At 38.1% G+C, this 23,562-nt stretch overlaps 1 protein-coding gene across 2 annotated transcripts in view; it reads right to left on the bottom strand.

Moving 5' to 3' along the window:
• The window catches only part of LOC139119747 (delta-1-pyrroline-5-carboxylate synthase-like), a 48,379-nt gene that overhangs the window by 7,621 nt on the left and 17,196 nt on the right, over positions 1-23,562 (bottom strand). For both annotated transcript variants that reach the window (XM_070683624.1, XM_070683623.1), the window contains 6 exons: positions 23,310-23,519; positions 22,139-22,238; positions 21,060-21,280; positions 20,544-20,681; positions 17,902-18,097; positions 4,996-5,117 (listed from right to left, as the gene is read on the bottom strand). In XM_070683624.1, the coding sequence (XP_070539725.1) occupies positions 4,996-5,117; positions 17,902-18,097; positions 20,544-20,681; positions 21,060-21,280; positions 22,139-22,238; positions 23,310-23,519 (987 nt within the window). The remainder of the gene's footprint in view (positions 1-4,995; positions 5,118-17,901; positions 18,098-20,543; positions 20,682-21,059; positions 21,281-22,138; positions 22,239-23,309; positions 23,520-23,562) is intronic.

The following is a 23,562-nucleotide window of genomic DNA, read 5'->3' on the forward strand; positions in this document are numbered from 1 at the left end:
AACAGTTTTTGATTGAATTCTGTCCAGTAGCAAAAATGCAGCCTTTGGAAGAAGACAGTCTATGATCATTTTCACACCTTAGCCATTTACACAGATCAACAGTAAACATTGAAAACAGTTGAGTTGGCACAAACGATGGTTGCATATGGGATAAAAGGCAACCTCCTTATTGAAATCTGGTTTGATAGGTAGACAGGTGTACGATTAATTTGGAACTACTGTATGAAGGCTTCTTTCGATGAAAGTCAACTTTCTATAAAACAAAAGTATAAAGTATAAAACAAAAGTATTGTCTGTCCCAGCAATTGAAAAAGAGGCACATGTTAAAACATTGTAATAAAAGGTCTGTAATAAAGTTTTACGATCTTTTCTGATTATGACCCGAAATCCCACCTTCTAGCATGTCGACCTCTGAGACTAGAATTCTCAGGTGTATCATTGAAAAGAGTAAGGTTACAAATGACGGAAAGTAAAACTGCCTCAGGCATGATCTATTTCATCCTTCAAGGAGACAAATTTAATTCCTTCTACATGTCTGGAGTGGGCGTCAATACTGCCAACCAAACAGACAAAGATGTGTAAACAAGCTACTTCAGAATGCTGCTTCTGGGTTTGTCGTTCTCAAAACCCGATATTGTACAATCCATGCACGTCTCATTAAATGGATTATCCATGTTTAAATTGACCATTTATGCTTTGAGAACAGTCAGAATGATACCTCATAAGATGATATCAATAACAGATGTATCCAGGGCTTTCCCCCTTGATTTGGGCACAGCTCTGGGAAAACATGATAAACAAGTAAACAATAATGATGACGTGCTGTAAACATTTACACCTGAGGCAATAATGATTAAGTACGGAGACCTTTACATTTTGAATCAGATACACATCTTTTTCAATATTTTCATCATCCAACTCCTGTGGAATTCTATACATTTACCTTCAAGATATGTTACATGATATCAACAAACCATTGTCCTGGGCTACAGTATAACTCTATTCTAAACCTGATACCATTGTCACTACAAATCAGTGCCGCCTTTGAAGACAGGTGAACTACTAGCCCCCTATGTCCCCCACACCCCCTAAAAAAATCTCAACTATCGGTAACCCTAAGTCATAAGTTTACAGATGAGACTTTCTACATCAGTGACTGTTAACAATTACGTATCACAGTCCACTAAATTACCCACAATTGTATTTGATTTATACCAAAGAAGGTTACTTTTCCTTTGGAGGAGGAACATAACCAGTGGATATTTTCTCAAGAATGCTATCTCCCCTCTCAATCAAGCATCATTTTCTAAATAATTCAAAGTGAGAACTGAGAAGAATGATGTGCTGAAAGGTAAGTTTCAGAATTTTAAAAACTAGTCTATGCATTTGTCTTCACTTTGGAGACATGGTAGACTTCGCTGAGGAATCTCTGATGGTACAAATCATAATGAATCATGGGATATCTCAAGCACTGTGGTAGGGTGAGTGATTGTAAAAGATTGCAGTATTAATATTCAAGGGATAAAACAGATTTCTGATAAACATCAACTGTCTAATTGATAACTAACAGTACTGGAATACAATTTTTAAAATTGACAATGATATTCTGAAAGCTTTTAGCGAATGAATCTGTAAAGATGACATACACTCATCCTCTGTATATCCCGAAGAAGAATAAATGCACTCATTTCTTTGTGAAGTTGTTTTGAGTATCTGAAATAGAACACAAATCAGACCCATCTGACAGGCTGCAAAAAGATTACTTTTCTTTGCATAATATATGAAAAGTGATTGGATCTCTATTACAAAGATACAGGCCTTGCTTCAATCTCAATAATCACTTGCAATGCATTCGGGGAGGATTCAAATGAACCTAACTTTCATTCAACCTAATGTGAGATCTGTTGGTAGATGTGTTGGTTAGAGCCTTGTCAGCCTAATTCAGTAAAATATAGCATCAATGACACTTAGCTCACATTTAGTTCAACGTGGCAGGCCACAGTGAATATACTTAAACGGGAAGTTACAGGACTGTGGGCACACAATAGGTGGATTACCAATTACATACACTGGGCAAGAATTTTTGAATTCTCATAGCATAACTTTGACCGTGTGATAAATTTGAATAGTCATGATGGGCACTTTTGTGATATATGCAAAGAGAGGTCAAATGGTTGTACAGGGAACACATTTTGAAACCTATACGTTCTCCAACAAAAATACGGAACTTTTTTTTCAGTTTATGTTTGACTTGTTTATTTGCTATATATTCACAGACATCATATGCAAGATTCAATGACAATTAATGCCAGAAACATGGCAAAATTATGAGATTCTCGGACAAAGCACAGCGTGTCCAATCCAAGTGATGTCAGAGAAAATGATTTTTTTACCAAAATTGAAAAAAAATTGCCCCAAAAATACAATTATCAAAATTTCACTACAATTCGAACAAATTTAACTTAATAAGTCACCATAAACACCCTGCATACCAAGATTCAATAAAATCTAGCCTGTGGTTACAGAGTTTGAGCAATTTGGGGGTTTCCCTTTTTTTTTACCTCATTTGTGTATTTTGACACCGACTTGTTTATTTGAACAAATTCACATACATACATACATACATAAATACATACATACGTACATACATACATATATATAGATGATGCCAACTTACCATTTAAAGAGGCACTCCCACTTGGTAACATTTATAAAACATGTTATTTTAATGCCAACGGTCGATATTTGACGTGGCGACTGCGTGCGGATCGCGAGATATCGATAAAAACATGTCATTTCCCGATAGTATTTTTCACATCCCAAAGTTTTACGATCTTTTCTGATTATGACTCGAAATCCCCCAAAGGTTTGTTGTTGTGCTGATTGACGATGTTCTAGGGAGTCCATAATAAGTTCGAACGACGCAATTAATTTACCTCCCACTGCGAAGACTTTATATACAGCATTATGCCTTTACCTCAGGTAAGTTTTTTTAAAACTTCTCCTTAGTTTTTGTTGTTTTCATTATTCTCAATCAGTTGTTAGTATTATATTTTTCACAAATACCACATACATATCAGTTTTTACGTGTAAAATATTAGCCGCCTCTGATGACTACATTTTGTCGTCTGCCAAACAGTTACGCGTGGTTCGATACATACATAGCGGCTGCCACGTGGTATGCGTCTATGCATACCATGCGGCGGCCGCTATGTATAAACCAAACGTAACTGTGCCAGTCACCTATGCAAACTTTGTTTTTCCTTTTTTTTGCAGAGGCAGTACGACTCGGCTTTCTCCCACAGGTCATGACCGATTACTGACGCGAGTGGTACTGTGGCCGTACAGCAGCGTCAGCGTAGACTTGTACTCCATAGCTTAGTTGAAAACGGCTCAAGTGCCGAACGTTCAATGTTCGGAAGCTGAATTTAGGTGGGCCACCGGAATTCAAACTTTTACATTTTTGAGGGCATGTTTTTATCGATATATCGCGATCCGCGCGCAGTCGCCACGTCAAATATCGACCGTTGGCATTAAAAAATTGTGTTTTAAAAATGTTACCAAGTGGGAGTGCCACTTTAAGCTCTCTTTGGTATATCTACATCTACAAAATGTGAGCTAAAAAGGCTTTGATTGAATGAAAAGAGCAACTATGGCTGAGTGCCCCAAGTTTGTGATCTCCTTCTTCACATTACTTATCAACATAGATATTTGGGGGGAGGGAGGCAGGGGGGAAGAGAGAAAGACAGAGAGAGAGAGAGAGAGAGAGAGAGAGAGAGAGAGAGAGAGAGGGGGAGGATGGAGAGTTTAGGGTTCATGGCTTGAAGTTGGACATGAAGGAGAGGGATGTGGGGGAGAAAGAAAGAGAGGATGACAGGGGGAGGGCCTAGCGAAGGACAGATGGACAACACATCTATAGAATTACTTATAGATTTATTCTCATCTTGATTTGGATTAGAGTGGCTCTGTGTACTTTTTAGGTTTTTTACTATTTTCATAACTTCAATGCATTATGGAATCTGCTTGTTACTGTGAAATGCAAGGCCTCAGTTTAAGATACGGCTGATCAATGTTCATTATATGACAAGGGCTTGCTAAATGCTATTAGAATGAAATTAACACCGATTTCATTTCTCAGTTTCTATTGGCACACAACATACCGTACATTGTATTCCACAGATAGGAGCCGTTCAAACATCTAATTTTGCATCTTTTCCTTAAATTCTAAAATTCTTTATAATCAAATCACTATTTGAGGTCATTCTTCAGTACAACCATTTCGACAGTGACTCAAAATTTCACAAATATCAATTAGCATAAAACAAATACTCAGAAATGACTTCATTTGCAATCACTCAATTCCAATTGTGTTTTGGAGATCCTGGCAATGGAACAGGAGAACAATGCTTGGCTGCAGTATCCAAGGCAACAACATCATCTTAAGGTTATTCGTACAAGAATATATTGTCCTATTGAACATACCACTTCCTTCAGTTGTTTTAGCTGAGCACAATTTTGTAATTTTGTCTTTTTTTGCAAGCAGATATTTCCTGTATCTTTGACGATGCTTTGAAAGATAAAGCTTTGAAATAAGGTAGGTAACCATATTGTATGAACTGAGAGTAGTTCAAAAAATTTTTTCCTGCGGAGTGTCAGAGGAAAATATGCCTTTCAATTTTTAATCACAGTTGAAGTGTACGTGCTGTGGAATTATAATGGGAATCTAAGAAGAAGAAAAAGGAACGGTATAAACTGTACTTAAGGCAGGATTGTGTTTCAGGCTGGCTTCACTCGTCTTATCCACTGAAGTTAGTGAAGTCAGCCTGAAAGCATAATGCAACCAACTTGAGCGAGTTTAAAAACCCCTATGAGGACAAATGAACCAACTCACAACTTGAAAAGTGGCGATCCACAGTCAGCATCAGACTCTCAGCACAAAATTGACTCAGCTCTACTTAGATGGTTTCTATGGAGTTGAACAAAAAAACAACTTACATTTTCTGCCTTCAGCATATCCAGGATGTCTTCAAACAGTTTGGTGTTCCTGTGGGCTTTGTGAATGAGAAGCGTTTCCATTGCATTACATGCTGCAGGATAGTCACACTTGGAATCACGCACTGAAAATGCAACCAGAAAAACCAAAAGAAAGTAGGTTATGTTATCCCAAGTGGAATTTTTTATTTTAATATATGAAATCCATGGGAGTTTCAATCTAATTAATGAAATTACCCTAATATGTTTTTATATTCACATGTACCGGGGCTACCTTCCATAGCCTTCCATAGAGTGGGAATATAACGACATCATCACTAACCCTAAGTTTGTGTACTATTGAAAATAAAATAAACATTACAACAGATGTCTCTCACACACACACACACACACACACACACACACACACACAGCTGGCCACTCAAAATATACAATTTAGGGCAACTTTAAAAGAAAGTTTTTCACGGATGTGTAAATTACAGCTTTGGATATGTATTGCATTCGGAGCTTGTGTCAAGTTCAAATGACAGTGGACCATGTCTCAGAAGTAAATCTGGACATGAAAAGCATGAAAGCTGCCTGGTAGCCATATTGGCTTGCATCACTTAACACACTGTCATGCATATGCATGCTATACACTCCTGATATAAAACTGTGCATGTGCCTGGTTTTAACAGGCTCATTTCCGGAATTTCTAAAGGAGTTTGAGAGAAATCGTGACAAAGCAGCCACCTGGAAGCCAGAGTGAATCAAACTTCACGATAAAACGATAGTCGCCGGTATTCCATTCTATTATTCAGCCTATTTCAGATACAGTAAGGATTCGCTGAATTATCGGCTCATCATGGAAAAAAGTCCTGGCATTAACCCAGGGCTGAACATTCAAGACTGTATATTACACATGTCCTCTAGCATAAGAAATAGTACCGGTACATCCTAATACAAGTGATCTTCTTGTGAAAAACTGTAACAAAGTTTAGAAACTTTTTGTACAATTTTAGAACACTTTCAGATCACTGTCTCTTTCCTACACTACACCACTCCATGTTCCTTGAACTTTTAAGTAGATCAAAACGGGAAGTGACTTGCAGAAAATACTTTTCCCCCAGGGCTGTTCATTAAATCAATTATATGTCTACATGGTTTACCTGGGAAAGAATGAATTGACGACCTTTTTCTCTGAATAAACTGAACATTACATTGAAAGTGGTGAGATTTCAAGCCATAGGGAGTGGATAAACAAGTTATGATTAAAACCTGAAGCAGGAAACCAGAAACTCATTCAGATTCATCAACGTGAATCCATGTCACTGAATCTCATTCATTCTTGCCCCAGGAATCAGCTAACTCAAGTCAGCCAATTTTCTATGGCAGAGACAAAAAATAGTCTTGCTGTGATCCTTACAATGGAGAGAAACATACGGATATCATCCTGACAATTTCGGTGACAATGAATTTAGGAAACTTTATTTATATCACGACAGTCCTCCATCACAACACTGAAAATTACCAGATATATGTCAGAGGTAACGATAAAGCAGACAAGTATTTGAAAGCAAAATTTTTGTGAAGCTCTAAAACTTTTTTTTCTACATTTACTCCTACGGATTTCAAAGATCTACTAATATTGAGTTGGAAGTAATCTCCTGCTGCTCAGAGAATTCAAATGAATTCATTTTTCTCATCTTTAGAAAGCTCCCTCCTCAAAAAAAAGTACAGCTGACTACAGAAACTTTCTTTCAAATTTTCATCCCACGTCATGACCTAACATCCTATACACTGTGCTCTAGGAGTTCCTTATATATTTCAGGATAAGTAAATAGCCCTGATCACAAGAGAAGGCCTGTTACTCATGAGCAAATTTGCAGCTGCTGACAGAAATGCAGAAAAAAATTTGTGTTTGCCGGAAAATGGGTTTAAGGTTGCAGAACACGCCTCAGGGACAGATAGTCGGACTCTCAAATTTCTAGAATTCTTTTTTGATCTACCAATTGTAGGGGCTCTTTTTAAAGCTCTTGGAGAGAGAAAAAATTTCACCATCTTAGTTTTTTGGAAACCCAAAATTTAATTTTCCCCCATAGACTTAACACAGGGATGGTGGCCATTTGGAATTTCAAATGTCACAAAATGTTGGGTAATTTGTTTCGCTAATGCAAAACTTTGCATGGTGACCCCTCCACCCCCCCCCACCCCATTTTTCTTGTTGATTTAGTAAGAGTATGGTTGAAAGTTTCACTGAGGAAAGTGTGAGCAACATTTAGGTCTCACTTTCGAGGCACATACTACCTAAATTTCATCTGTCTTTATTCACAGAGTACCATAGACAGAGTGGCAACACTTGCTTGCATGCCTTTTGTTCCATGGTCGTCTCGGTAGACTATTGGCTTTTCATATTAAAATGAGCTTCAAAGGTGTTAAACTTTTTGGAGGCTTTGTTTGTGGTTGATAATTACACGAGATTATGCGAAACACACGACGAGATGGCATCGTACTGCCAGTCGCGTAGCAACCATAGTTACTTTGTGAGCTCTCAGGCCAGAAACACTGCTTCACGCCAATCAAAACATAACACGCCAGCAGTTTCATAAACATGTCCTTTCTTGACGCACGTGTAAAAGACGGTATGACTGACCGTAAACCATTGAGTAAAACCAGACAGTATCGATAAAAGACTTTCAAATTTGGTTCAAACACACTCATTATATATTCATAAAAATATGAGAGGAATTTTTAAAACGGTAAAACCCACTTTCCTGAAGCTCAAAACACTCCCGCTTTTGCCAGCACATCAATTCCGATCAGCACCACACGACAACAACAACACAAACTTTGTCGAACATACTTTCGCTTAACAATTGGTGAAAATCCGAAAATTACCGAAGGGTGCATGGTCGGCACTCTTCGGAAAAGAGAGACAAGAGCTTCGTGAGGCGAGGCAAACATGGATTGCTTACGTAACCGCTTCACGCCTTAAACAATAGCTGTTGCCACTCTGTCTATGGTACTCTGTGCTTTATTACAGTGGCTTATGATCTGATACATGCAATTTTGATACTTTCAATCAGAACATAGTCAGTAACAAAGAATCAATTTCACCATCCCTGTAAGAGCAATTTCAAAAACAGTACAGAGTTTTTGGATGAAAAAAATTTACTTTGTTTATATTAATGATGGAACTCTCGAGTCATTGCAGAGTAGCACTATTGAATATAGCAAGACATTTTGGAATGCATTCCTTCAAAAGTTTTTTTTTTTCAATTTAAATCTGCATGTTTCTTTCCAGTTTTACAATGACATGCACATTTTGAGGAGGGTTTACCACTGGAATTACTGAGGCTGCAATAGATCTGATCTATTACAGTGTAATCTAGTCCTTCAATAGTTGGTCTGCTTGAGTGAGGTTTTACTAAGAAAAACATAACAATGGCACGAAATTAAAGAAATTGAAGAGAGACCACACTAACACACATTCTTTTTCTGAATCAACATGAAATGCTACTAGGGTCAAAGTTTGGCATATCCAAGGTTCCATGTATTACAGCCCTTGGTATGTGCAACAGTAAGTTCACAAGCACGATGTACAAGAAATCTTTAATGTATTTTGTAAACAACTTGCATAAATGCACTGTGTATCAAACACAAGGATGTAGAACACAATGATTTGATGAGCAATTTTTCTGTCTGAAATTAAAAGCTAAGAAAGGCTAGCTCCTGCTTTAACAAAACCATATACAAAATATGATCAGGTCATGTTCAAATAAAGACAATAAGCTCACAGATCTTTAGGAAAAAACGTTAATGCAATTACTGTATGTTGGGTTAGATTTGAAAAAATGACAAACACTATTCAGAAATTGCCAACCCTTTGGAAAATATGCCATCAAATCAAATACAAAGTTATAACAACTAATCTATGTTTACTCCTTCAATCCCAATTCTTTGGTACAACCATGTCTTTTCTGCTCTACATTAAAACTAGATTGGATTTTGGAGATGGATAGCGGTACATAGTTAGGCAGGAAATGATACTAATTTTGGACTTTGAAAACAATATTAATTTATAACTTTGCACCATTTTTACTGGGCTGAAATAAGCTGGAAAAAAATAATGAAACACAATATACGGACTGAACAAGTATACATCATATGCATTAGATCTACACTACAATCACATTAAAAGCATTTGATGACCTTCATTATTGTAAGTTGTTACAAAACATGATATTTTTCAAGTTTGATTTCCGTGGCATCAAACACAATGCCCTCCTGATGCTATATTCAAGGAACCCATTCTTTGATATTTCAATATGCTTTTTTATAATCATGATTTTTGCATGCCTGATAATGATTGAAAATGCAGAAATGAAAAAACATAAAATAAGTTATCTACAAGTTGATAAATCTATTAAAAATAGAATACCATTGATATGTATTTTATATTAAAAGCTTATAAAACCACATAATTTGAGTATTTATGCATTTGGTGAAATTAGACATGAAGAGATAAAAATTTTAATACTTATCTCATGCTGAAGATCTATGAACAAGATCTATGAACTATCACAGACAGCAAAATCCAAGTTTACACATCTACATTTTCAACAAAAGAGATTTCCACAAAAAAAGATATTTTCAACATTTCTACACTGGTGGAAAAGTGCAACCGCTCTAGTTGTAGACCTGTGTAATTTTTAATACAGTTTATCATTTTTCACATACCTAACTGGTACGTTACTAATTTTTATGTGTATGAAGTGTGTTCGTGTATTGTTTTGGCATATGTTTTTGTTTTGTTCTTTTAACTTGTGTGTTATTTGTTTTGCTGCTGTCAAGGAGAAATGCTTATAAATGGGCTCTCATCACCTCTGCTCGTCATCTGTGTGTCCCATCCAGCTTTTGAGTTAAAGCCAAGTAAAATTAACTTGAATTAAAAAATAAACAATCATTGACAATGACATAGTCCCCACTTGTAATAGGAGTATTAGTCTTGAGGGGGCAGGGAAATGAGGTCATTAAGAAGTATCACTAAAGTGTATATGTTCAGATCTATGGACACATAGGTCTATGTCATTGTTCCCAATTTGAAACAAGAGGCATGTCTAAGTTCTGGTTCTAAATCGGGAAAAAAGATCAACCTCTAGCTGTATTGGCCAGCCAAGAAATACATATGTGCATAATAAATGAGGTACAAGATGTGACATCTTAAGGTCTATTATCCTATCAAAATTGAAGCGTAAAGAACTTGTGATTACTGAGTTATGCATATATATGCATATTCAAGGTCTAAGGTCATCAAGGTCACGTGACATTTCGAAAAAAACATTGTCTTGCTAATTTATCCATATATGCCAAAATTCAGACCTCTAGCTCTATTGGCTTGCCCACAATTATATATGGGCATAATTAACGAGGTAAGGCATGTGTTGTCATAAGGTCTCCCATCCTACTAAATATAAAGGACATAGCACTTGTGGTTACTTATTTATTGACATAATCGTGTATTTTAGGTAAAAGGTTATCGAGGTCACATGACATTTTGTCAAAAAATTTCTATCCTATAGTCTATCCCTATATACTAAAAATCATACATTTACCTCTATTGGCTTGTTCAAAATTAGATATGCACATAATGAATCAGGTACAATATGTGGCGTCATAAGGTGTCCCATCATACCAAATGTGAAGGGTGTAGCACTTGTGGTTCCTGAGTTATGGACAAATATGTATATTTGAGGTCAAAGGTCACCGAGGTCACGTGACATTTTGTCAAAAAAATGGTATTGCTAAGTTATCCCTACATACCAAAAATCAGACCTCTAGCTCTATTGGCTCGCTCAAAATTAGATATGCACATAATTAATGAGGAACAATATGTGGCGTCATAAGGTGTCCCATCATACCATATATGAAGGGTGTAGCACTTGTGGTTACTGAGTTATGGACAAATATGTATATTTGAGGTCAAAGGTCACCAAGGTCACGTGACATTTTGTCAAAAAATTGTATTGCTAAGTTATGCCTATATACCAAAAATCAGACCTCTAGCTCTATTCGCTCACTCAAAATTAGATATGTGCATAATTAATGAGGTACAATATGTGGCGTCATAAGTTGTCCCATCATACCAAATATGAAGGGTGTAGCATTTGTGGTTACTGAGTTTTGGACAAATATGTATATTTGAGGTCAAAGGTCATTGAGGTCACATTACATTTTTTCAAAATAATTGTATTGCTAAGTTATCCCTATATACCAAAAATCAGACCTCTAGCTCTTTGGCTCGCTCAAAATTACATATGCGCATAATTAACGAGGTACAATATGTGGCGTCATAAGGTGTCCCATCATACCAAATATGAAGAGTGTAGCACTTGTGGTTACTGAGTTATGCACAAATATGTATATTTGAGGTCAAAGGTCATTGAGATCACTTGACATTTTGTCAAAAAAATTGTATTGCTAAGTTATCCCTACATATTAAAAATCAGACCTCTGGCTCTATTGGCTCGCTCAAAATTAGATATGCACATAATTAATGAGGTACAATATGTGGTGTCATAAGGTGTCCCCATCACACCAAATATGAAGGGTGTAGCATTAGTGATTACTGAGTTATGGACAAATATGTATATTTGAGGTTAAAGGTCACCAAGGTCACGTGACATTTTGTCAAAAAAATTGTATTGCTAAGTTATCCATTTATACCAAAAATCAGACCTCTAGCTCTATTGGCTCGCTCAAAATTAGATATGCACATAATTAATGAGGTACAATATGTGGCGTCATAGGGTGTCCCATCATACCATATATGAAAGGTTTACCACTTGTGGTTACTGAGTTATGGACAAATATGTATATTCGAGGTCAAAGGTCACCAAGGTCACATGACATTTTGTCAAAGTGTCTGAGATATCTGCGTGAACGGATGGACTCACGGACTGACATGACCAATCTATGAGCCCCCTGGACTTTATCTGTGGGGACTAAAAACTGTGTCACTGCATCCTTTTTGCAATATGAATACGATGAGAAACTAAATTTTTATTTATCTTGGCCTTATACATGGGAGCCTATGTACTGCCTTATAGATGGGAGTCTATGGACTGCCTTATACATGGGAGTCTATGGACTTCCTTATACATGGGAGTCTATGGACTGCCTTATACATGGGAGTCTATGGACTGCCTTATACATGGGAGTCTATGGTCTGCCTTATACATGGGAGTCTATGGACTGCCTTATACATAGGAGTCTATGGTCTGCCTTATACATGGGAGTCTATGGTCTGCCTTATACATGGGAGTCTATGGAGGTGAAAACTAAAAAGTCCTCTACCACGGCCAAATTTGATCACATTGTGAAACAAATCGACGTGCATCTGTATGAGGTATGGTGCTATCCTTGTACCAAGTTTGAATGAAATCGCTCAAGGCGTCTCTGAGATATCTGCGTGAACGGACAGACGGACGCACGACGGACGGACGCACGCACGGACGGACACACGGACGCACGGACATGACCAAACCTATAAGTCCCCCCAGACGGTGTCCGTGGGGACTAATAAACCATTTATTTTATTTACTCCGATCAGTAAGAGCATGAAGAAAGGAGAGAAAATGATAGAGAAAACAGTGTGAAAATCTCAGTAATACTTTATGGGTCGCCTGTGCTTATACATGGGAATCTATGGCTGCCTTATACATGGGGGTCTATGGAGGTAAAAACTAGTGTGAAAATCTCAGTAATACTTTATGGGTCGCCTGTGCTTATACATGGGAGTCTATGGACTGCCTTATACATGGGGGTCTATGGAGGTGAAAACTAAAAAGTCCTCTAACATGGCCAAATTTGATTGCATTGTGAAACAAATCGACGTGCATCTGTATGAGGTAGGGTACTATCCTTGAACCAAGTTTGAACAAAATCGCTCCAGGCGTCTATGAGATATCTGCGTGAACGGACGGACGCACAGACGCACGCACACACGGACGCACGGACGGACGCACGGACATGACCAAACCTATAAGTCCCCCCGGACGGTGTCCGTGGGGACTAATTAAACATAGGGCCAATATCCCTGAAGCTACTATAGACATGGATACAAAATTAAATATTTCCTGACTGTATGAAATTATCTCACTACAGTCATCACAGGGACCTGTGTACCAAATATTAAAGCTGTCTGACCAGTGGGTTTTTAAAAAAACAAGAGACCTTACAGTTGACAGAGCTCTGCTGTGTTATGTAGAGAATAACTTTTTGTGATACATGTATTGATGAAGAAGGTGGATATCTTTGATGGCTCATTTCAGAATGGCCTCACCAAAATGGCAAAATTAGCTGCTAAAGTATGAAATTGAAGATTTCATCATAATTTCAATATATATACTGGTATATATAGGAACCTGTATACCTAATATCAAAGCTATCAGATGAGTAACATTTGAGAAACAAAGATTTTGACCAAAAAACGGCAAAAATTGTCTCAGAAATAAAAAAATTGAAGATTTAATCAAATTTTAGTATATCAAACTGAGACAACCCCTAGGAACCTGAATACCAAATATAAAAGGTATCAGACAGGTAGTTTTTGAGAAACAAATTTTTTGACCAAAAATGGCAAAAAATGCGCCAAAAATACAAAATTGTAGATTCCATCATAATTTCAACAGCGGCCCGGCGACAACAACGACTCCTTTGGACCTCCTTTATGTTTATCATTTGCGATAAAATGTGAAGTTTGTCAAAAATTCAAATTGTTTGGACATAAATGAAAGTTATTTGAACTGGTTGGTTACTGCTCCAGCATAAGTTCAAGGATGGAATCTTAAGTATCAACAGCTTTGATATGTTTGAAAGTGAATTAGGACATGGAACTCAATGGGATAAAAAATATGTAAAACAGGAAATGGTGAACTTATGAAATGCAGAACGGGAGAAAAATTTAGCTACAAACTATTGTACCATAAGTGGACAATGGCTAATCTAAACCAAATTACTTAAACTGGATTGTTGGCATTGATTACACATGTATCTATTGTCAATCAAATAGAGAATAATTTTGGGCCATTGACTAAAAAACATTTGCTTGTTACACTCACCACACCATCATGTACTTAGTGTTTGGAGTGTACACCTATCTACAATACATCTCCAATGAAAAAAGTTTGGAGACTGTGAAGTCAACCATACATCTTAATCTATGAGACTAAATAAGTTTACCCCTAAACTGTATGTAGGCAAAAACAAATTTAATTTTGAATTACGTTATGCAGGGAAGGACATACAATATTGTGAAAAGCAAACTAAATATCATAAAAACTGAATATAGAATGATATGGAAATGTTGTGAGACAGTCATAAGTATCTGGTGTGTGCTAAGAGACAAATGTTAAAATTGGACAGCATCATGCTCCATGCTCTGACTTGTTTGTTTCCTTCTGATTTTCTGATAGTGATACAGTGGTAGTAGGTACAAAATATTTATAATATGCTGCTATTCACGATAGTTATTTAACATAGCTTGCATTTTTTCACAGTAGAACTCAGTTTTACATGTGAGATAAATTTCTCATAAACTGTAAATTCTGGCTTCGGGCAGCTCAAACGTTGCGATACTAAAATGTTTTGATTATGATACGGGGTGACTCGCACAGGTACACATATGTGCACTCTGCAGTCGATGTAATAAGAGTCAACTACATTCAAGCATAGTGATGTTGACAATTACATGGATGCAAGTGCACGATTTCAAGTAGCCACGAGGAAATTCTGATGGTATTTTCGTGGAAATATAGGTAACAACAGTGTAACAAACAACATTACTTATCGCATGGAGCTAGAAACAGACCGTGATCATGCTGAATGCAATCTCGATCATGTACGATCATGCCAAATTGCCATGTCGGATCATGCCATGAGTCTGAAATGCGCGTACTTCCTAAGTGAATCAATCAACATATAAGCACACACTGTCTTAAGCGATCGAAGTCAATAATTATGTCAAAATCAATACACAACTGACGAAATTACCCAAAATAAGCAACAGAAAATACAAAAGTTATCGCTGCGTCGGGAGGATGGCATATCTTCAACTCCACAATGATGCTAACAAGTTATATGCACATGTGCACACTAAGCATGGCCTCGCTCTGGACCCAGCTGCATACGGGCCGGTGCATTGCCTTCCTCGGTAGATCTTACAGCTTCGCCGGCAAAACAAATAGATTCGCCGGTACCCGTTGATTATCGCCTACAGAGGCCATCATTGTTCAGTCGATCGAAGGCACCTTTCATACCATAATATACACGACGTCACTAAAGTACTATCACTGTCAACTTTACATTTATGAAACATATTCAAATATACACTGAAATGTTTACAACGTAAAAAATCGTACAAGAAACAAGATGGCGTCTCTTTCGATTCTTCAACTCGCATTTTTTGTCCTTCAATTGTGTGCATGCGCAGATGGTAGCTTTAGCAAAATCGACTAAAAATCAACTGAATATCAAGTAAAAATGGATAAAAGTATTATTTAAAGGTATACAACACCACAATTTGAACATTTCTGACCATTTAGTTTATCTGTAGGAACCTGTATACCAAATATCAAAGCTGTCAGACGAGCGGTTTTGATGAAATAAAGTTTTGACCAAAAATGACAAAAAATTCCTTAAAAATACAGATTTGCATATTTCATCACAATTTGAACAAATCTAAGTTGGGTTATCCCTAGGGACCTGTATACCAAATAACAAAGCTGTCTGACCAGTGGTTATGAAGAAGATTTTTTACCAAAAACACCTTTTTTGGCACTAAGTTATACATTTTCAACAATATCAAAAAATTAAAAGAACAGTTTCTCAAAATCATATCTTTCATCTACACAACAAATATCAAATCAGTAAGTACTGTGGTTCTCAAGATATTTGAGTGGACGGACGCCTCACAAACGGACATACATACATACATACATACATACATACAGACTGACGCCGGACGGATACCCATCCCAATAGCTTCTATAGACGATAGTCTATAGTAGCTAAAAATCATATTAAAGAAGTCAAACCAGTACCTGTATAATGCAAATTTGGTGTTTGTATGAAAGACTGAAGATATCAGAGGCCATGCTGATAATTCATTGCCAATACAGTACAGTATGTTCTTTACTTCAATTCTCACACCCGTTATTAAATTTTCAAACTATGCTATATTTATGTAAAGTTGCAACAGATAAATTGTCAAGACTGTGCTACATTGACAGGTATTGCAAATGCAAACACAACAACAGTTACAAATATCATACTCCTCAAAACAAGAGTGCCTAGAGCACCCCATCAGTGGTTGTACCCAAAGTACCCAATTAGGGGTTGAGCCTAAAGTACCCAATCAGGAGTTGAGCTTCAAATACCCAATCAAGGGCTGTGCCGCAAGTACCCAATCAAGGGCTGTGCCGCAAGTACCCAATCAAGGGCTGTGCCGCAAGTACCCAATCAAGGGCTGTGCCGTAACTACCCAATCAAGGGCTGTGCCGTAAGTACCCAATCAAGGGCTGTGCCGCAAGTACCCAATCAAGGGCTGTGCCGTAAGTACCCAATCAAGGGCTGTGCCATAAGTACCCAATCAAGGGCTGTGCCGTAAGTACCCAATCAAGGGCTGTGCCGTAAGTACCCAATCAAGGGCTGTGCCATAAGTACCCAATCAAGGGCTGTGCCATAAGTACCCAATCAAGGGCTGTGCCATAAGTACCCAATCATGAATTTGGCATTGAATACCCCATCAATGGTTTGGCCAAAAGTATCAAATCAGGGGTTAAGCTTCAAGTACCCAATCAGGGGCTGTGCCGTAAGTACCCAATCAGGGGCTGTGCCGTAAGTACCCAATCAAGGGCTGTGCCGTAAGTACCCAATCAGGGGCTGTGCTGTAAGTACCCAATCAAGGGCTGTGCCGTAAGTACCCAATCAAGGGCTGTGCCGCAAGTACCCAATCAAGGGCTGTGCCGTAAGTACCCAATCAAGGGCTGTGCCATAAGTACCCGATCATGAATTTGGCATTGAATACCCCATCAATGGTTTGGCCAAAAGTATCAAATCAGGGGTTAAGCTTCAAGTACCCAATCAGGGGCTGTGCCGTAAGTACCCAATCAGGGGCTGTGCTGTAAGTACCCAATCAGGGCTGTGCCGTAAGTACCCAATCAAGGGCTGTGCCGTAAGTACCCAATCAAGGGCTGTGCCGTAAGTACCCAATCAAGGGCTGTGCCTTAAGTACCCAATCAAGGGCTGTGCCTTAAGTACCCAATCATGAATTTGGCATTGAATACCCCATCAATGGTTTGGCCAAAAGTATCAAATCAGGGGTTAAGCTTTAAGTACTTAATCAAGAACAACACAATGGAGATACAATTGTCATGTCGCTTTGGTGAGGGGGAAGCACAGTGGCCCCTCCAATGTACTGGAGAAAAAAAACAGAGAAAATGTGTCCTATATAAAGAAAAATACAGATCCAGCTAACATACACAAAAAGTTGCCGCATTGAACATTATTGAAACAAAACATCTGTAATCAGTGTAATAAAGAATAATGGCACATAATTAAATGGTTGCCTGTCCATCATACATATTTATAAGCCTGACATCATTATGAATTATTTAAAGCAACTAAAACCGTGCAAGGTTTACAAGTTTGTAGGTCATATTCCCATTCACCCCACGAACTACACGACAGTCTGCCAGAGTAAATTGCTTCAATTTACTGTTCATATTTGCCAACAGACTTGGGGCAAGTCTACATTTTAGGTACCTAGGAAATACCGTATTTACATAAAGTGATGTCCTGCCTTAACGTCCAAAGTCTTATGATATTTGAATGTAAAGTTGTCAACATAGTCCACCATGAAAATCTCACCTATTTTGACGACCATATCAGGGTCTGCATCCTTATCCACATAGACATGGCATATTCCTTCGCTGTGGCCTAGCACTGGGATGCCTTTGCTTTCATTTTGGATTTTGCGGACAAGTTCACTTGAGCCACGAGGAATGACCAGATCGATCAGTCCCTCCAGTTCTAGCAAATCACTGACTTCATCTCTGGTTTCAACCTGAAATTGGATGCAACAAATACAGGTTTGAATTTCTTCCCTATCCCACATCATCAAACACAGGAGCAGAGACAAGGATCAAGGATGACCTTAGTCCAATAAGGTAAAATTCACCACTACTGTTAATGCATAATTGATTATTTAGCCTGTATTTGCTATGTTGACTATTACCATTTTTGCTCCATGGAATCACTGTACGACTGTACATGTATGTGTATCAATTACAATAGAGGGCGCTATTTATCCCCTTGACATCACTCACAGTCAGAGAATGTGGATTCGTTTTCATCAAATATTCACTACTTCACCGACACTGGCAGTCAATTACTGGCAAATAAACTTTCCTATTCATTGCTGTCAGTTTTCCAATTTGCTGAGGGTTGTAAAATTGTGACAGACGCCAGGAGCCAACTTGCTTACTTTCCATAATGGTTTGCCCAATTTGCAGACTTGTGTCATCGCGTCCCCGCACAAGTTGATTGCTTTATCAAACAGCTTTGTGACCAAGACTACGACCCCTGTGTCCTCAATGGTTCACCATGATGTGGGGCACTGATGCCATTTGAGGAAATGGAAATTTGGCAATCTACTCCATGCAAATATCAAAAGGTTAATCTGGCAACCAAAACTTACACACCTTGAATTTCTTCTCACAAACTATCAATAAATTTGACATTAATTAGCCTCTACATAGCAGACGTAATGACTAAATCCGTCATTTGCAATTTCATGGCAAATTGTGCAGAAAAAATAACAACTTTACGATTTTCATTTATTCATTGATATAACATGTGCGTAACAGCAAACAAGAGTGTCTGGACAGTACAGCATGAAACATTTACAGGACTAGTCAACAGTTTCCCCTCAGGTGGAATTCAAAGTCTGGGCAAATATGTGAGCAAACAAGAAACATTGAATCTACATCAGGATACGTGACTACCAAAGTTTGCTTTTGAAGTGAGACTCAACTACAAGAGTATACGCCCGCAATATTGTGTGTTGCTGATCAGCTGAACAAATCAGTGATCTTCCCACAGCCGAAACACCCATCAAACATGGCGTCAATAACACTTGGCTCACACTTGGTTCTATGTGGCAGGCCAGAGTGAGTACACTTAACTAAGTTTCCCCCTGAGAACATGCATACACAGTTTCAAAGCAATCGGACGAGCGATTTCAGAGAAAATGATTTTTTAACCAAAAATTGGAAAAATTTTCCCAAACATACAGAATTGAAAATTTCACTACGATTTAAAGACACTCAACTAATGTTGCCTCTAGGTACATGTATACCAAGTTTCAAAGCAATCAGAATACTTAATTCTGTGAAAATGATTTTTCGACCAAACATGCGAAAAATTGCCCAAAAAGTACAAATATGAAAATTTCACCAAAATTTTAACAAATCCGACAGAAGACAACCCTAGGATTAAGAGTATCAAGTTTCAAAGCAATCCAAGAAGAACTTTGGGTGAAAATGATTTTTTGACCTAAAATGGAAAAAATTTCCCCAAAAATACAAATATGAAATTCATCACAATTTGAAAAAATTCTGACTGAGGCCAACCCTAGGATTATGCATACCAAGTTTCTCAGCAATGGGATGGGCGCTTTTAAAGATAGAGATTTTTTTACCAAAAACGGGAAAATTGCCTCAAAAATACAACTATAATTATTTCACCACAATTTTAACGAATCAAACAAAAGTCACCATAAAGAACCTGCACACCAAGTTTCAACCAAATCTGGCCTGTGGTTATAGAGTTTTAGCAATTTGCAGGATTTTCCCTTTACCTCGTTTGCATATTTTGACAGCGACATAATTCATTTGAACAAATTCACATGTCCACCCCTTGGAGCAGCTGTAAACCAGATACTAAGATGGTAGGTGCTGTGGTTTGGGACTTTTTGTTGTGGACAACATACAGTACATCCACACATACTAACTTACATACATACATACATGTACATACATACAGATGCCACCAACCTACCATATAAGCTCTCTTTGGTATATATACATACACAAAACGTGAGCTAAAAATGCTAATTTTAAGAAAACGGAAATATTGCAGCTAAACTTAATTATGCCATACTAAGTTCAGGAATATTTTGTCAAACAAAGTTGAGGTGATAGCAGTAAAATGACTACGAAGTGAAAGAAATATAGCATTTCAAAAAGGAGACTCATTCCAATTACGACCACTGAAGACCTTTGGAAAGGGCACGAGAGAACCAAAGTCTTGACTAAGTAGGCGTAGAAGTGATGGGTCTACTCAACTAGTATCTTCAATTGAAGATTTAAGAGACCGAAAAAGTCACTGTAATTTTATTTTCAAGTATGCTTTTTTCCGCATATCAAATACTCTGTCATGTTTCAAGACACAGTTCAAACATCAAAGAGGTAGCTTATCCTTGAACAAAGGACAAGCTAAACCGTACATACCAGGTGCACTGCATCCTTTGGTGCATGAAGTGACAAGGCTTCCTGTACAAGACCATGAAGACACGCATTACTGTAAGCAGCTTCTTTGCCTCCTTTCAACAACAGACCATTAGCACTGCTGATGGCAAGAGCTGCAACCTGATGTCACAGAAAGAGAAACCAGCGTTTAAACATGTAATTGGAACATTTTTAAATCTGAAAGTTGCTCAAGTTGAAAGTAGTTCTGGTTCACTTTCAGTCAAATGATGACTATGCAGCCTGCCACATCATGGATAAGTTACTATTAAATCCTATGGAGCACGCGACATTGGATACATGAGGCATGTACATGCAATGAAGAGATTTATATTGCTACACTGCACATGTCATTTTTGAAAAGCAAGATACACCAGATGTTTCCACTCTTTCGAATCAAAAAAATGCATTAACGCTGACAAGATATTTGTCCTGCTTTCTTGTTATAGATAGGGAAGGTTATCAGACAGCGATCACAGCATGGACAGACGCTGTGCTCACCTGCGGCAAGGCGTCAGGACGAGACTCAAAGATAACCATCAGAACTCCAATGGGCACAGTTTCCTGACACAGCTCCATTCCATCAGCCATTTGGATCTTCTTGAGAACACGACCCACATTTTCATGCGAGGATGCTGCTATCTGCCTAAGCCCATCAGCAAGATTGTGTAATTTGCCGGGACTTAAGGCCAGTCGGGCTAACATGGGACCAGACAATCCACCTAGGCATGGGAGTACACAGCATGAAACAGTAATGTGTATTTGAAAGTATGATGAGCATTCATGCAATATGTGACTGTCCTATCTTTATTTTGTTTCTATATGCTTACCCACATAACATGAAGGGCAATGTTTTCATTTACAAATTCACCAAGAAGTTTCTTGAAAGTGTAAATATAATTGGAAAACTGAAAACTGGTCAGGACTTAACATCTGTGACTGCACATGTGTCTTCCAATCCATGACATATCTGAACACTTTGACCAATTACAAATGTCTGGAAATTTTCTTTGTGTCAATCCTATACCAATAACCTGTAATATTTTAAAGTTTCATGCATCAAAGAGGACTTCATTGAGTCTGTAGCATACAAATTTAGAATTGAAGGTACACTGCTTACTGTACTATGAAATTGGTTTGCTGATCACTGCGTCTCACGCGACCAGACAAGCAGTACGTAGTAAGACGCAGATACAGGCAAACCGCTATTTTGAAATGTGCTTGTTTTTGGTCTCCCGGAAGTTGTTCATCGCGCATGTCCGCACATAGTGCATCCTCTTTTCTAGCGTGCTTTTTAGTCCTGTCTGGTAGCTGCCAATATTTCAAAACTTGTAAGCATGATTATTAAATCCTTAGTTAAATTCTAGCTAACTTTGCATCATGAAACTGTGATAATTTTATCTTTACTTCAAAGTAAAATTGAACATCCAATGAAAGCGCCCTATGGTTCAACCAATCAGATTTCGTAATTCGATATATGGCGGTTTCCCATTACCTGCCTCTTTGTGCTTATCACTGAGGCAGGGACCAGCCAATGAAATTGGCCCCAAGCCAAAAATTGTATGTTCGTGCAATCTTACCTCTTCGTCTGGCTATTTCCACATCTTTCCTGTTTGCCGATATGATCCTTTCCTGCCTGTCCACCAGGAGATCAGCCAGTCTATTGATGATATCCGCTCTCTGTAAGATTAAGGATGTAGAATGCAGTGTTGACAGCTAAGAGATTATTTTCAAGAATCTGACATCTCCATAGAAACACATCCATCTTGGAATTAGTAGAGCTGGGATAAATTCCCAAAGGAACAATATTTTAAAGCTTCACGTTCAGACAATAGCACTTCATTTGGACTACAGACTCTGATAATTGCTTCATGTTCATTTATGGTGTTACAAGAGCAAAAATTGTCTTGCTTCCATCTTGAAATTCTGTTCAAAAGATGCAGGTCTTTTGAAGCAGTATCCGGCCAATGGACAGATACATGTACATAGGCATCCTAGAGTTGCATAAACCTACACCTGTCAATTAAATTGTGTGACTTCTGATAAAAATTTTTATTGCACATTTTTTCTTCTTCTGCCCGGATTAGGTTGAAATACAAAATGTTAGTATTGAAAACACAATGCACTATGCACATTACACAATGTCATCCTTGACAAATGGGTTCCACCTTGTACCAAAGTTCAGTTCTCATCAATTTCATCCTACATTACAAATATCAACTATGTTGACAAAGTGAACACCATGAATCTCAGCATAATTCAGTGAATAGACGGATATTTCACAAACATCAAGCATAATGATGAAATGTACATCAAGCGTTACTGCTAACGAAGATGCAAGATGCATCGTGCTACGAAAGCAGAAATGATAAAGCCAGCTACATTGTATTTGATTATTTTTCCAACCAAAGCTCAAGAGAGATATCCACAGGCTTTTTTTTGGTGTGTTTTTCTCGGAAGTTGGATGGTTCACAACAAGGAATGCTGTGAACGCACTTCAAGCATGACATCACCATGGATACCGGCGCTCGATGAGGCATCTCACTAATATCACAGTGCCTATTTAATGCATGGACTCTCATGGTCTATTGACACGTCTTGTATTCACAAACCAAAGCATATCCACTTAGGCATCACTGCATTAGATGAAAGCCCCTAGAGCTTTGGCAGAAGTATGATCAGATATTGAAAGCTTACAAAAGCTCTGTCGGTACCAGATCTTAAAAAAATTACCACTATTCCACCCCTTACCTGATCAGGAGTGAGTGCCTGCAAGGCTCGGCCGCCTTCTCTCGCTCTCTGTGCTTGCATTTCCACAGTCATTCCGGCTTCCTTGGCATTTGTGAAGAAGGTTCCAATCTTCCGACCGTTGATAACTTTCATGATGGTATTGTCCAAGGTGGTACCGTTGGCAATCACGACTGATGTACCCCTATCCAGGGCCCACTGTGCTGCTTTAACCTATTCAAAAGAGTTGACTTGATCAGCTGTAGTCAGGTGTGGA

The sequence above is a fragment of the Ptychodera flava genome, chromosome 20 (assembly GCF_041260155.1).
Source record: "Ptychodera flava strain L36383 chromosome 20, AS_Pfla_20210202, whole genome shotgun sequence".
Taxonomy (NCBI): Eukaryota; Metazoa; Hemichordata; class Enteropneusta; family Ptychoderidae; genus Ptychodera; species Ptychodera flava.